Below are 15,315 nucleotides of genomic sequence, written 5' to 3'. Positions count from 1 at the left end.
CAGATACGTGTTGGGAGGTTTTCAGATTGGAAAAGGTGGAAAGACAACTGAACGGCTTGGGAAATTGTTGTTGATTGGTATTGAGGGGGCACTATTCGACTATTCGACTCCCAGATACAGAAAATCATGGATCCGGAACATCAGGAAGCCCTGGATCACAGGCCGGGAACGCACATGGAGAGGGAAGGCGAGGGGAAGACACACGACTCGATGGTCACGGTGCGGTTGTCGGAGACGCCATTGACGATCGATACGCAGCTTGCAGACAATGTGTTGACAGAGGTTGAGGAGCCTGACGAAACGGGAGAGTATGCGAGGAGAGAGCTGGAAGACATACAAGAGTCACCGACAATCACGATGCGGGATCCGAATGGGAATGAGATGACGAGTCCCACTGGCTCGGACTTTGCAGAATCGCCTGACGATGCCGGATTGCGGAGGGACAGTGAGTCCTCTGACGAGGGGCCTGATGGTGTCAATTGGGAAGAATTAGAAAAGACCGAGGAGCAGGAACCTAGAGATCAAGGATCCGACGATGTACTACCCCTCTCTCCTCCCCATTGAACGCTACTAACAGTTCAGTCTACGGCTCTGCTGCTCGCCAGACTCGAGCAAGAAAACAACCTCCTAGCCACGAATCCCAAATCCGGTCTCACGAAGGTCCAATCACTCGAGAAGCAGCGAGCGCGATCAAAATCAAGACCGCCTTCCATACAACACCTGAAGAGACTGGTCAATGGGCCTACGCCACCTGCACTGAGATATTCCATGATTCCTGCTCCGCCCATGACGGATCTGGAGTTTTGGGCGGCCCTCGTGCAGGATTATACGAGGACGGCGCAGTGCCTGCCTACACTGCTCTCGAAGAAGATCAGGAACGGCATTCCTCCGCCTCTGCGAGGGGTCGTGTGGCAGAGTATGTCTGGGGCTAGGGATGCCCTTCTCGAAGAACAGTTCGATCAATTGTGCTTGGAATCGAGTCCATATGAAGGAATTATTGGCAAAGATATTGGACGGAGTTTCCCCGGTGTCGAGATGTTCCGTGATCCGGACGGTGATGGACAACGCATGCTGGCGAGGGTATTGAAATGTTTTAGCCTGTATGACCATAAGATTGGATATTGTCAGGGCTTGGGATTCCTTGTGGGACCCCTCCTTATGCATATGGGTGATAAGCAAGCCTTCTGCGTCCTCGTTCGGTAAGTTGCATGCCGAAATCGAATAGGACATGTGCTGATGAGATGCAGGCTTATGGAACATTACGACCTTCGAAGTTGCTTCCTACCGGATTTATCTGGCCTACACGTGCGCATCCATCAATTCCGCATGTTGCTCAAACAACATCTGCCGACCCTCTCCGCACATCTTGACGCTCTCCAAATCGAACCCGCCTACGTCTCTCAATGGTTCTTATCGTTCTTTGCCGTTACCTGCCCATTGCCCATGCTATTCCGAATATACGATGTCATCTTTGCGGAGGGAGCTTCGGTGACAATCATGAGGGTAGCCTTATCGCTGATGAGAAAGAATGAGGAGAAGATCATTGCGTGCACGGAATTTGAGGATGTTATGCAACTGCTCCTATCAAGGGGTCTTTGGGACTGCTATCACTACAACGCCGACTCGTTTGTCAATGACTTTGTCAGCCTCACGGGAATTGTCACAAACGAGAGTTTACAGGTCTTAGAGGCTAGCTACCATGAGTCAATGGCTGTAGACGCGGCCAGTATATCTGAAACTATCGGATCCGCTGCCCAGCGATTCCTGGGCCGTTTATGGGCTGGCCCAACAACTTCTATGAAACCAGCAACTCTCAGTCCCAGCCTCGTGGCGCCATCTCGGCCCGTCAGCTTCATGCGGAGGTCTCCGTCCAAGCAAAGTATTGCTTCAACCATGAACTCCATAGAGGGTGGTGGATCTGATAGCATTCTGAGCTCCTCCACCGAGGCCACGAGTGCATCTCGCGATTCGTCAAACACCGACGAGTCTTCGATCCGCGGACAATCTGTTAGCTTCCCGGTCGCCCACGCCCCGAAATCCAACAAGGACAAGAACCTGCATGGCCAGATTGAAGACTTGCTGACGGCTCTGAGTGAGATGCAGAGGGATCACGCGATTCTTGCCACGCAGCTCCAGAGGGAGAGGGAGGAGCGTGAGGAGGATCGACGGGCTGTGAAGTCGCTGCTTGATGGATTGAAGAAGAAGAGTAGCTCGGAGACAGTGAACAGCGAAGATAGTCTCGAGACGGTGAACAGTGAAGATAGTCTCGAAACTGTCACAGCTACCAACCAAGTGGCGGAAGAAGAGGCAGAAGAGGCTGTCCCGCAGCCTGAACAAGTCGAACCAGTCCCAGACGAGGATCCCGATAGAGAGAATTCGACGCCGGTGCCCGAGGACGACATATCACACCTCATCAGCGTTGTTGAAGAGCGCTTCTCACCTGACACCATCTCCAACCGCCGCTCTTCAATGCTACAGTCCAAATCTCAACTCCGCGATGAACTCGCCCGTTCCAAAGAACAACTCATAATCGAGGTCTCTAAATCACAAGACTATGCGCGTCGTCTCTCCGAATCTGCGCGGGAATCTGCTTCCTTGAGGGAAGAATTGCGGGAGGCGCATACACATATCCGCACTGCGCACACCGAGAAGCAGAGACTGGAGAAAGTGATCCAGGAGTTGAAGTCCAAGGAGAGGAAAAGTTCGCAGGCGACCCCAGATTCTGCGACCCAGGATGAGTGGCCGTCGCCAAAAGTGGTGAGCAGTGGGGGGCTGAGGGAGCTGAAATTAGGACGGTCAGGAAGCAACCGCAGCCAGAAGAATGTGCCGATGTTCACCAAACGCACGTCCAGTCTGAATGCGGCTGCGATCATGTACAAGGAAAGCGAATGTCCCAGTCCCACACTGCCGCCACCCTCGCCGGCCCCCTCGGAAACCGATAACAAGAAAGATGCAGATGTCGATACCCTCGTCTTGGAATTGGTGCAGGCGAAGACGGCAGAAGCACTGGCGAGGCAAGAGGCAGAGGAGGCGAAAGGCAAGCTCGAGGCCCTGAGGAAACTACTCGGGATGTCGACACCGAGCCCCAGCGAAGGCCAAAGACCGAGCATACAGATGGGCAACACGCCCTACTCTTCGCTGAGTCTGGTACCGCCCGCCAAGCGGGACATAGAGAACAAACCCCCCGCCAGCGCCGGCGCCAGCAGCGGCGGCTTCTGGGCGGGCTGGGGCAAGCGCTCAGCGAGCACGGTGGAGAAATCGAGTGCAGGTCTGTAATCTAATAATCGTTCAGTACTTCTGGAGAAGGGGGCAATATATGGGATCGAGCAGGCTGGTTCACAAAATAGGATTTGTGTGTGTGTTTTTTACTTTCTTTTTAAATACCCGGGCGGATGGAGCTCCCACATCAAGGGCCCTTGAAATGTTATGGGTTCTATAGGATGGGATTGGCATTCTCTTTTCTGGACTTTACATACTATGACTGATTGATTAAATTAATTAACTGACTGATTAATTGATTAATTGGTATTATATGGCTGCTTCTGCTTGTGCTTGTGCTTACCAGAGAGAAGGATAAAGGGGAGAGGGATAGGGGTTTAAACTCCAGTAATCCGATAACGGAAGGTAAAGCGGACAAAGGATAATGACGTCACGCGATCGGGTATTCAGGGGTAAGTAAGGGGGGAATGGGATACCGAGGCATCATGTCTCTTTTTTTATATGTAAAGACACTGTTTGATATCTGTACTTCATATACATACATACATAGATATCTTATCAACTTCCCCCCTTTTCTTTTTCTAGAAAAACCACAACTTGGCTAAAGAAGAAGCGACAAAAGGCCAAAGATTCCGATAAAGCAAAAAAGCGGGGATTCCGAAAGATCCGCGAGTCGAGTCCCCAGTCCCTACCTACCTAGATGATGGCCCTGCGTCCGTAATCGAATAAAAATAATCAGATTTTGACATCTTCGGTCTTGTCTGTCTTGACACTCGCTGCATCCCATCTCTCTGCGGAAACCCCACCTTGTCGTCGTTGGTAGGATAGTGCAGTAGGAGAAGAAGAAGAAGAAGAAGAAGATGCAGCGACGCGGCGGCGATGATGAAGAAGATGTCGAGCTCGGCGAGCTGGAGAACGCGGCTTTCCTGCCGCGCGGTACTGCAGAGGTGGAGCGTCAGGCGGCGGGAGGGGGGATCCTGAAATGGGTGAGAGGGTTCGTGGCGGGTTTGTCGAGGATTAGGGTCAGTCATCATCATCCCCCTTTCTCTCTCTCTCTCTCTCTCTCTCTATCTCCCTCGAGATATCTCCCTCGAGATATCTAGAATCGTAGACATGGAGGAGTTGCGGGCTGACATGCATATCACGTGACCCAGCTGATGCTCCTGGTGCTGAGCATCTTCATCACGATCCTGGTCTGGCTTGGTTTTCTGAACGCGGATTCTGTGCCCGCGGCGGTGCCTCCGGAATCTCAAGCGCTGGCGGACGAGCTGGCGGCGAGCTTGAAGGACACGGCGATTCCGGCGTTTGTGCTTACTTATGGTATTGTTGATTGATTTGCTCTCTCCTATCCTGTGCCATAGTCCGCTGTTGCTGATTTTTGATTTGGGATCCAAAATATAGCGCCCTTGGTCTTCCTGGATAAGAAAGATGCCTTCCATCCCAGTGATCTCGCAGCGCATATCGCGCACACGCACCCCGAGGTGAATTTCACGCGCGTGCGAGACGTGCCGGACCCGCTCACGCTGGGAAACCTAGATGTGCTGAATAGCGTGAATCGCAGCAGCGCGGGCGACATCTACCTCACATCGACCGAGGACGTGACGCAGCTGCCGCGATTCCTGCGGGGGAGGAAACCGGACGCCAAGACGTTAAGGACGGAGAAGGCGGTTAGTTGCGCGGTGGTCGTGGTCGAGAAGGGGGACGGCGTCGTGGATGCTTTTTATATGTATTTTTATACTTTTAATAGGGGCCCGAGTGTGTATGGACATGTGATTGGTGATCATTTGGGGGACTGGTTGGTCCTTCTTTTCTTTTCTTCTCTCTTCCCCTTTCCTTTCCTCTCCTTTCCTCCTTTTTTCCTTTCTTTCCTCTCATCCCATCTCCGGGCTAACGCAAGCCAAATACAGGGAGCACAACATGATCCGCTTCAAGGACGGTCACCCCTCAGCTGTCTGGTACTCACAACATGAGTACGGCGCAGCCTATACCTACGCCACGGTCCCCAAGATCGGAGTGCGTCCCATCTCCTTCAGCGCGCGCGGCTCCCACGCCAACTATGCCACAGCCGGGAAGCACGATCTCCACTCATCCAGTTGGGTCCCCTTTCCTCCCCCCCCCTCCCCCCCTAACTAACCACCATCCCATCCTATAGGTGATGCCATCCCGGCAAATCTCGTCTACGATCATACATCACTAGGACCTTTATGGGACCCGACGTTAGCCGCGTATTTCTATACGTATGAAGTAGAAAGTGGAAAGTTTGAGAGTGTGCTCGGGGAGACGGCTTGGTTGGGGTTTGAGGGCAGATGGGGTGATGCTGAGTATGCTGATGAGAAATTGGGTCAGGAGACCTGGCAGGGCTTTCATAGGTGGACGGCGGGCCCGCAAGGACCGGCTTTCAAGGGCCTGGGGAGAGACCAGGTTTGTTTACCGGGGAGGCAGGAGTGTGTTGTTAGGGAGGAGATTTGATTTGATTTGATGGGACTTTGCTTTGTGCGGTGTGCTGTGGGCATCAGAAGAGAAAGCCTTCGGTTTTGTATATTAACTAACTTTTGGCTTTTCTTCTTTTTTTGGCTTTTTTTCTTGGGAGGATATGCAAACTGTACATATATAGAAAAGAAAGGTAACGAACGGGATTCAAATCCTCACGGGATGTTATGTATCTTACCTTAGGTACCTAGGTAAGAATCTGGTAGCCATCCAGCGAGCAAGCCCAGAAAATAAATGAAAGAAAGAATAAAAGAAAGAATAAAAGAAAGAATAAAAGAAAGAATACAAGTCCAAAGAACCGTACCTATCATTCGTGATATACATACGTTCTTCATACCAAAAATCATCCATATATCGCAATCCCTCCTTCTAATTCTAATCCAGCCCTCCACTTTGTAAGAAGTCATGAGTCTGTTATAGGTGGGGGTTAAAATATAATCACGTAAGGTATGATAAGATTACGGTATTTTACATTGCATTTCATCTAGAAAATCGTGGATTCGATTCTTTTATTCGTCTTAGCAACAAGGCGACTGAAAAAGGCATCGTGTATTATGCACGGCGTCTGATTAATGGATCTTCCTTCCTTTTGGTTGATTGGATTTTGATGAAAAGGGGGAGGTTGATCGATTGATTGATTGATTAATACCCGTAGTCTTTTCAATATAGCTAGAACACAAACCCCCCTCCCCTTCATCATCATCTTACCTCTCCCAACCCAACCCAACACGCCCCTTATCTTCATTTTCCCCCAATAAGTTATAACCAAGCCTACTAGCAAAACAAGAAGAAGAAGAATTCCTAGAGCCCAAAGCAGCAAAAACACAACAACATCATGATTTAAACGACAGGATAACAGATGCTGGATTTTTCTGTGATGTGAGTGAGTGAGAAGGTATGGATAGGAAAGATAGGTAGTTTTGTTTAAGAGGAGGGTATATGAGAGGGGGGCGGCTGTCTGGTATATATAAGGTAGAGATGGGTTGCTTGAAGTTTGAATGAGTGCTTAAGATGGGCACGACTTGACAAGATCTGGCTGACTTCAGCAACTTGCTACAAGGAACGATTGGTTACGGGATTCACGGCCTGATTTGTAAATCGATTGAGAACTAAGAAAGAGAGAGAGGTTGAGAGAGATTCAAGAAGAAGAAGAAGTCAAGTGGGAAATTACTTTACTTTTACTTTTCCTTTTCCTCTGTTTGTTACCTGTACAGTAAGGTAAGTTGTACCTTAGGTAAGGCATCTGCGATATCTCTTCAAGTGCCGTCCCGTCCGCCACTAATCCCGATTTCGATACCCCGCAGCCTCGGTCCAAGTCCCCACTCCTCCCTTCCCTCAACAAACACCACCTTCTTCACCACCAACAAACATCTCGAAGACATCCCCTTTCGCAAACTCCCCCAAACTCGAAAAAGAACTACAATCGTACGTTCCCCCTTCTCGCGATCTCCCAGATAAAGATGATGGTGATGATGGTGATGTATGATGTGGGGGGATAGCTAGGAGGCTGATTTGCAGAGTGAGAAACAGGAAAGATCGCAAAAAATCGAATCACCACAATGACGGCTTTCGAAGACGCGGTTAAGGACTCGAAGAAGTTGACTTCGAAGCCGAGTAATGATGATTTGTTGGAGCTTTATGGTCTGTCCCCCCCATTTTCTCATTTTTTTTATATTTTATTTTTCTTTTTATGTTTTTCTTTCCTTTTCTTCCCTTGCTCCGGATGCAGGACAAGTTTAGGAGTTTACGTGAGTGAACTGGCGGCTGATTTTTCACCGTGTTCGTGTGTCGTATAGGACTGTACAAAGTCGCTACCGGTGAGGATATCAGCAAGGCCGAGAACCCAGGCACGTTTGATCTGAAGGTGTGTGTTGTGTGGATCCTGGACCCTTCCTTATCTTCCTTCCTTCTCTCTCTCTCTGGGGAATGAATAAATCGCACAGACGACTGATCTGATTCCGATGCGTCGATAGGGCAAAGCGAAGAAGCGCGCGTGGCAGAAGATCGTGGATGAGGGCATCTCGCAGGAGCAGGCGCAGGAGCGATACGTCAAGCTGGTCGAGGAGATGAAGACCAAGTATGGGTATGATGCGGATAAGGTGCCCGAGGCCGTTGGGAGTTCGTAGATTTTTTGTGCGCGGATGTGAGGCAGGCAGTGCGGATATTGATATTGGGGAAGGGAGGAGGATATCTGGCTGATATGGATGAGTGCATGATGAATTGCTTGGCTCCTGCAAGATACGCACGCCTTGGCGCTTGCTATAGAATTTAGTGGTTTCTTACTCTGCTAAGGCTATGGGATTTTGCTATGCTATAAATATGGCTGCTAGGTGACGCTATCTTGAATTCCTTCAGGAGACAGGTCAATGCTATAAGCGCCAAGCTTGTTTGATATGATGCTTTTGTTGCCAGAAACGCCCGTCTCGCACCCAGACCCCCCCAGCCGCTGCACAGACGGGGTTCGGCTAGCCTGTCAAAATCCTTCCGGTTTGCCTATGTTAGCTGTGGTATTCATTCATCCTCGAGAGACGGTTTATCCCACGTTCCACGTCTCTCCCATCCAATCCGGCTCATTGTAAGAGGACGTCGCACACCACGGCACATCATCCTTGGCGTACGGGACCAAAGGAAGATCATAAGGCATTCTCGCTCCGATGACCAACTCCCCATCCTTCCTCGCACCGGGCGGGGGAGTATCAGTCTTGAAAGTCGGAACCATGGTAGCATTGTCCCCGAATAATTCTGGCCATACCATGACGCCGATCTCGTAGCTGCAGATTCGCACCTCGCCCGCGGCATTGGGTGCCTCTCCCCATGCTTGCTTCGAGAGATTGGCCGACGTTACGAGCATCCAGTCGATGCGGGATTTCTCGCGGTCGGCGAATCTGATATAGGTTTTGATGTGTGGAGCAGCCCTCTTCCTCCCCGCGTCAGATACTGGAACTGAAGTACCTTCCACATTGTCAGCTTGTACTATTCACTGGGATGGATGGTGGTGAGGAAAATACTCGAGGAATGTTGAGGGCCATCCCCTGCCCAGTGACACAATATGGGCTTTAGATATTGAAGTTGTTTAACCTGCGCAGCGCTTTGTATTTTGGTGTGAATTGCACTGCCGGACTGATATCCATTCAGACTTCTCCGGACCTCATCCGCTGTCGGAAACATAATGCGAAATGTGGGTTTGGATGGAGCCGCATTCTTCGAGGTGCTCAGTGTTTTGAAGAAAGTTTTATCAAGCCACTTGTCATTCTGTCCCAGTGTTGCAATCGAGGAAATCTGCACAACGATCTCCGGTTCAGTATCTTGTACTGGCACTGAATTCAAAACACTCTTCAGCCCTGGCCAGCCCCATGCAGTCTCCAAATCATCATTAATTCCTTGCTTTCCAGGCACGCTGGCAACGAGAGCAGCGCGAATTTCAGAGAAATCATACTTCAAGAGCTGCTCTATCAGAGGTTTGCATATCGTGCGTCTCGTATCATACGCTTTGAGATAATTGATCAGATCCATCTTGAATCTTGCTCCACTGCCAATCTTGGCATTTTGAGGAGGCGTGGTGTCGCTGGGAAGCAGGGGCAGCAGAGGTGATTTCCATAGTCCTTGTGCCATATTTGCCCAGTCAAATGGAATCATATTAGCGGTGTGAATGATGACCTGGGCAGTAGCATCATGTCGTATGAGAATAAGCATCTGTGATCCCCGATCAGCTGATATCACTCTATCGCATGTAATACGACGCATACCTTGGAATGATGAGTGCCAAACATTTCCGGCATGTAAGCAGTATGAAGAGTGATATTCGGGTACTTTGAGGCTTTTTCCTATTATACATGTCAGTGCATTATTTCTGTATGATTCGTCCAGAGATTGGGACATACCTTCAAAGCTAGACGTGTCTGATCCTCATTCTTCCAGAACCCATGAATCACGTGAACCTTTACTATATCGCGAACATCCGGGTCAAAGGCGTCCATGAGGAAATCCAGATCATGCAGATAGTTAAACTCCCAGCATTCTGCAATCAGCGGGTCTTCTAAAATATCCTTCAGCGATACGGCATCAACGTTCGAGGACGGTGGAAGGTCACGGATCCGGGTAAGTTGGAAAGGTGACTGCGCAACTTGGGAAGATTCGCTCTGTTTAGACCGACGAAGAGGAGGAGGAGATATAGATCTCATCAGAGAGCTGTGTGTTAGCCTTTTATGGTTGTCAGTCTTGGAAGCGCTATCATCTTCGTTGCTCAACCGCCGTCTCTTTCGAGAACGTCCATCTAGGTCGCCCTCCATCGTTTTCTGTGGCTTTAGATGGTAATGGGAAAGAAAAATCGTCGTGAAGCCCCGGGGCCATCTATACCGGACAGTATCCGTAACTTGTTTGGGTATCCGTTTCTGTCCTGTTGTGATCATGAATAACACAGATAGGGAGGAGGCTCAACTGCTGTACCTTAGCATATATCCCATCACGTGCCTGCTGTCCAATTAAGGTATAGCGAGAATACCTTAGTCAAGGCCTAGAATATACGGTAAGCTACGGCCTTGAATATAAGGTACTAGTATCCGCGCCCCTTAAGCGAGGGCTGGCCAAGTGTCTCCTGGGACATGAGACCAGATAAAGGATCATGTCTTCATCCACGCGTTATAACCTCAACATTCGAGGCAACTGACGCCTAGGTCTTTCAATTTTTGAAGAAGGACCAGAAATCAATCCTTCACGTCTCCCGGCCGCCATCTACCCCCAGACGGCGGTCCCCGCCGCTCGGCGCGCCAATCCTCCACGCCCCCAATCTCAGTCGAGCAATAGACCATCGCCATCATGCGTCTTCTTCCGGTCTCTTTTCTCTGCGCTCTGCTTGCCTCTGTTGTAGCAGAAGGCCCTTCTGGCCAAAAAGTAGAAGCGCCAGGGGTTCCAGGAGAGATAGCGCATCCTCAGGAGGAGAGTTCTTCTGAGACGCCGCAACCAACAATATTCAATGGAGTCGAAGTGCCTCCTCTGCCGGATTTGGACGGCGAGAAGATTGATACCACACTCAAAGAGGGCTGGTGGTTTGTGAAGCACCACTCGTAAGCTACCTGCATTCTGCGCGATCTGTGGGCTGTCATGTTGATTATATTCTAGCCCATACTGTCCACACTGTCTTCACATCCTACCGATATGGCAGACCCTCTACGAATTCTACTACACATCGAAACCTGTCCCTGCAGGCCACACTCCAGATACTGCATTGACGTCGATGAATACATTTACCGCTTACTATAATTTCCATTTCGGCTCCCTAGACTGCGTCGCTTTCGGCTCTGCTTGCACAGCGCATGGTGTGTCTTCGTGGCCAACCTTCATATTGTATCATGATGGCGTAGAACAAAAGAGATTTGAAGGGACCAAAGACATGAAAGGCTTGAGCGAATTCATTGAGGAAGCGCTTGAAACGATCAAGCCAGGCTCTAGACCGATTGGTGGTCCAGCTTTGCCAAAAGCAGGAGATAAGTCTTCTCCCGATTTTGCAGCTCCCAAGGAAGCCACATCTCCGAAAAAGGTGGAGGATGCGCCCTTGAAGACACCAGCTGTCAAGGATGCCAAGGAGGGAAAGACCTTGTCATCGAGCGGCGTTCTGCAGGCTACACCCAGCAAGAAAGTATCGAAACCAACATCAACGCCAAACCCGATTGGTACTTCGATTTCTTTGACCGCAGAAACATTCCAAAACCTAGTCACCATGACACAAGAGCCTTGGTTTATTAAGTTCTACGCGCCGTGGTGTGGACACTGTCAAGCTATGGCTCCAAACTGGGTTCAACTTGGAAAGGAAATGAAAGGCAGACTTAATATTGGAGAGGTCAACTGCGATGTTGAGGCAAGGTTGTGCAAGGATGTTCAACTCCGAGGCTTCCCTACGATCCTGTTCTTCCGTGGAGGCGAACGTGTCGAATACGACGGATTGAGAGGATTGGGTGACTTCGTGACTTATGCCAACAAGGCCATTGATGTTGGTGAAGGTATCAAGGATGTGGATGCTGCCGAGTTCAAGGAGCTGGAAGAGAAAGAGGAGGTTATCTTCGTCTATTTCTATGACCATGCTACGACGAGCGAGGACTTCCAGGCTCTGGACAGGTTGAGGTTGAGCTTGATTGGACACGCAAAATTGGTTAAGACCAACAGTGCTGTTCTTGCTGAACGCTTCAAGATCACCACATGGCCTCGACTTTTGGTCTCTCGGGATGGCCGTCCAACGTATTACACCGCTCTTGCTCCACAAGACATGCGCGATTTCCGCAAGGTTCTACACTGGATGCAATCCGTCTGGTTACCAATAGTACCCGAGCTTACTGCCTCCAATGCCCGCGAGATCATGGACGGGAAATTGGTAGTCCTCGGTATCCTCAGCCGCGAGCGACCAGATGAATTTGAGATTGCCAAAAAGGAGCTTAAGAATGCGGCTATAGAATGGATGGATAAGGAAACGATCAATTTCCAACGCGAACGACAAGAACTACGGGACGCAAAGCAATTGCGGATCGAAGAAGCAGAAGACCGGAATGATCAGCGAGCTCTACGTGCGGCGAAGAGTATCCGCATTAGCATGGATAAGAGTGACCACAAAGAGGTTGGCTTTGCGTGGGTGGATGGTGTGTTCTGGGAGAGATGGATTAGACAAACATACGGTATTGAGGTTGCAAAAGATGGCGAGAAAGTCATTATCAACGACGAAGATGTAGGTCCTCTCGTTTCCTATCCATTCTTCTTGCTAACACATTGAAAAAGTCACGCCGCTACTGGGACCAAACAATCAACGGAAACAGCATTATGGCATCCCGTACCTCAATCCTCGAAACCCTCCCGAAAGTCGTCTGCTCGCCCCCGAAAATCAAGCCCAAATCCACAACCGGCCGTCTAGAGAAAATCATCTTCGATATCAGACGTGCTATTGGAGGTCACAAGCTACTGAGCATTGCGATATTTACGGTATCCGTGTTGAGTGTATTGATTGCTTTGAGGCGCAGGATGAGGAAGAGTCGAGGTGGCTTCTTGAGGTTAGATGAAAAGGATGGGTTACTTGGTGGGACTGGGAATGGAAAGGTCGATTAATTTGTGATATAAGATGGGGGTGGTGTAGAGGATGGGGTTTTCCTTGTTTACCTATGTATCATAGTACATGCGTCCAATAGCGTGTCTTTTTGGGTTTCTGGGTTGGTTGAATGATATGCTATATATTCTGCTTCGGGAATCTATACCATGACGCTTTTATTTTGTATGCCAGCCTTTTATTCAACAACAGCAACTTACTCAACACCCATCTATCTCCCTTTTTCCATTAGTTCAACTATTATTATTTCCGCCACCGCTCAAAGACCCCAATCACTCCCGCGCTCCCCACAACCACACACCACTCCCCGCCCCGACTCCACGCGATCTGCCGCCCCACAAACCCCAGCCCCTTGACCACCTCCTCCTTATGCGCCGCGAGATCCTCGAACGGGTCACCGATCGCGTAGCGCTTCGCCCACGTCTCGAGGCTCTTGGCGGCGTCGGAGCGGCTGAGGCCTGTGACATGGCTCAGGGCCTCTTGCGCCTGCGAGAGAGATTGGGAGATGACGTGGGGAGGATTGTTAGTGTCCGTGTTGGTGTGAGAGTGGGAGTGGGAATCGGTGGATGTCGAGTCTGTAGGTGAAGTGTCCCGGACGCGGGACAGTGCCGATGGGCCGCGGTTTCGGTGGCGGAAGGGGACGAGGAAGGATGGCCGCGGGGGAGTGTTCGCATCTGTGGGATTGGTGCCGGCGGCGGTCAGGTTGGTCAGGAAATCATGGTATTCTTCTAGGCGGGCCAGGTCCCAGAAGAAGACCTTGGAGGCGGTATTGCACATGGCGAGGACGGGGTTGGACGTGGCTGACCCGGGGTACAAACCGAAGCGCATGAACATGATGTTGCTGTCGGGTACGGCGAACTGCAGAAGCCGCGTATATTGGAGAGTGTTGGGGTTCGAGGTCGGGGAGGTGAAGGCGGAGCGGGTGTCGCGCGCCGAGTCGTGTGTTGTGGGCGCGGATAGGGGGCTGGGCGGTGGGTTTGCGGAGGAGAATCCTGATATCGCCCATAGTACTATACATTCCTCGTCGTGGCATTTGGAGAGGATTAGATCGTTGTGGAATGCGACGCTGGATAGCGTTAGGGGGGTGTTTGGTGGAGGGAAAGGGGAGAGAGGAGGGACATTACCAGTCTACGATTCCGGAATGTACTTCAGAGGTCGAGAAGTGAGGATAATGGATTCGAGTCGCTTTGTTCGTACCAGTGTTACTGTCAGGAAACTCTGGCAGTACCCACTATCCTGCATCAGTGATGTGAACTCTATGCTGATAGACGTACTCACGAGGTTTATGATGTGATCCACACCCCCAGACAGTAGATATCTGCCAGAGACGTGGAAAGACTTGTCAAATCAGCAAAGTTCATAGTCGGAGAAGGCCAACGTACAATAGTCAAAACCTTTTCTCGGTGGCCGTCGCCAGCCAGAATCGCCGCACATGGCTCCTTCTCATGAGCTGGGTCGAGACTCCATATTCTCACTGTCAAGTCATCTGAAGCAGAAGCCAGGATCTGAGGATTAATGGGTGAAATCGCCAAATCATTGATAGCCTGCTCATCTTAGCTAAGAGAAGGGTTTGGGAGAAGCCAGCGAGGTCAGCGTACCCCTCCATGACCCGCAAGTGTCTATTGAAATCAGCCACAATTTGACAAGATCAAACGAAATACGTTACCCTGTGCAATTGCCCTGTCAGAGCATTTATAATGAGGATTTTGGCATTGTCGCCTGCCACACACAGAAGGGGTGTGCCGGTCGATAAATCCTTGGTCCATACGCAAGCAAAATGGTCCGAGTCTGGCTGAGCGTACGTGAACAAAAGTTTGTGATAGATTAGAGATATTGACTCACTTCTTCATCTAGGACACTTTGTATAACCTCGATCGATGTGCCTTCTTTTGCTGTTGAAGGAAGCCTGCAAACCAGAATCTACCTGATGTGAGCGAAGCCATAGTGATTGGGTAAGGAGTACATACATGCTTCCCACCAACAGCTGCAAAGACGGGATCCACACCTGGTTCGGTGTATGGGTAGAATTTGACCGACCAGAAATCCGTAGAGCGGGTTAGTTGGTTCGAAGATGGTGTTCGCCGTGGACTAAGTACATACCGCTGGAGACGGCCTACGGAAGAAATCATCCATTAGGAACAGTCCCGGAACCGTGGGAGTGTATGGGGTTTCCCCTCAATATGGTCGTCGGCAGTAACTTACTGGCACCTGATGGGATTCTCTCAAATGGGGAAGCTCCCATTCGTGTTTCTCTTGTTTCAAAGCCATGGCTATCTTACTCGGTTGATTAAGGACGAATGAGTGATTGGTAGGAATGTGATACTATGCAGCTCAAGGTAGGGTGAGCTAGATATCTCCCACCGTACGTTCTTGGGCGTGAAGTGTAGTGGAAGGTCTTGTCCTTCTACACTGTGCCGCATGAGGGATGCTACGGGTTGTATTGCAAACCATAGAAGGAAGAGGATATCCCCAGCTATGCTCAGAAGCAAGTATCCTGAATTTCAGACATAAAAATATCAGTT

At 50.2% G+C, this 15,315-nt stretch overlaps 6 protein-coding genes across 6 annotated transcripts; 4 read left to right on the top strand and 2 right to left on the bottom strand.

Annotated features, from left to right (window-relative positions):
• Positions 1-174: 174 nt before the first annotated feature.
• M430DRAFT_95349 (hypothetical protein) lies at positions 175-3,276 on the top strand (the record flags this gene model as incomplete). Its single annotated transcript, XM_024869886.1, has 3 exons — positions 175-537; positions 583-1,199; positions 1,248-3,276. The coding sequence occupies 3 exons, from the start codon at positions 175-177 to the stop codon at positions 3,274-3,276; spliced, it is 3,009 nt and encodes a 1,002-aa protein (XP_024724474.1).
• Positions 3,277-3,925: 649 nt separating this feature from the next.
• Positions 3,926-5,871, top strand: M430DRAFT_33426 (hypothetical protein). Its single transcript, XM_024866368.1, has 5 exons — positions 3,926-4,241; positions 4,374-4,539; positions 4,621-5,014; positions 5,127-5,311; positions 5,372-5,871. Exons 1-5 carry the CDS (start codon positions 4,080-4,082, stop codon positions 5,686-5,688), a joined length of 1,224 nt encoding a protein of 407 aa, XP_024724473.1. The 5' UTR covers positions 3,926-4,079; the 3' UTR covers positions 5,689-5,871.
• A 1,397-nt stretch (positions 5,872-7,268) lies between these two features.
• Positions 7,269-7,835, top strand: M430DRAFT_134735 (hypothetical protein; the record flags this gene model as incomplete). The annotated part of the gene is made up of 3 exons (XM_024862373.1): positions 7,269-7,350; positions 7,506-7,573; positions 7,683-7,835. 3 exons carry the CDS (start codon positions 7,269-7,271, stop codon positions 7,833-7,835), a joined length of 303 nt encoding a protein of 100 aa, XP_024724472.1.
• A 171-nt stretch (positions 7,836-8,006) lies between these two features.
• M430DRAFT_64369 (hypothetical protein) lies at positions 8,007-10,018 on the bottom strand. Its single transcript, XM_024869103.1, has 4 exons — positions 9,591-10,018; positions 9,456-9,533; positions 8,718-9,402; positions 8,007-8,661 (listed from the first exon to the last, which is right to left on the bottom strand). The coding sequence occupies exons 1-4, from the start codon at positions 9,996-9,998 to the stop codon at positions 8,243-8,245; spliced, it is 1,590 nt and encodes a 529-aa protein (XP_024724471.1). The 5' UTR covers positions 9,999-10,018; the 3' UTR covers positions 8,007-8,242.
• Positions 10,019-10,332: 314 nt separating this feature from the next.
• On the top strand, positions 10,333-12,965 carry M430DRAFT_134732 (hypothetical protein). Its single transcript, XM_024862372.1, has 3 exons — positions 10,333-10,772; positions 10,828-12,421; positions 12,472-12,965. Exons 1-3 carry the CDS (start codon positions 10,525-10,527, stop codon positions 12,793-12,795), a joined length of 2,166 nt encoding a protein of 721 aa, XP_024724470.1. The 5' UTR covers positions 10,333-10,524; the 3' UTR covers positions 12,796-12,965.
• M430DRAFT_134729 (hypothetical protein) lies at positions 12,927-14,922 on the bottom strand (the record flags this gene model as incomplete). The annotated part of the gene is made up of 9 exons (XM_024862371.1): positions 12,927-13,225; positions 13,304-13,859; positions 13,918-14,024; positions 14,072-14,131; positions 14,176-14,337; positions 14,392-14,412; positions 14,460-14,585; positions 14,636-14,713; positions 14,761-14,922. The coding sequence occupies 9 exons, from the start codon at positions 14,920-14,922 to the stop codon at positions 13,037-13,039; spliced, it is 1,461 nt and encodes a 486-aa protein (XP_024724469.1). The 3' UTR covers positions 12,927-13,036.
• Between the last annotated feature and the right edge of the window lie 393 nt (positions 14,923-15,315).

This window comes from Amorphotheca resinae, assembly GCF_003019875.1.
Source record: "Amorphotheca resinae ATCC 22711 unplaced genomic scaffold M430scaffold_2, whole genome shotgun sequence".
NCBI classification, from domain to species: domain Eukaryota; kingdom Fungi; phylum Ascomycota; class Leotiomycetes; order Helotiales; family Amorphothecaceae; genus Amorphotheca; species Amorphotheca resinae.
Note: the sequence above shows the minus strand (reverse complement) of the source record. Positions and strands in the feature narration are given on the sequence as shown.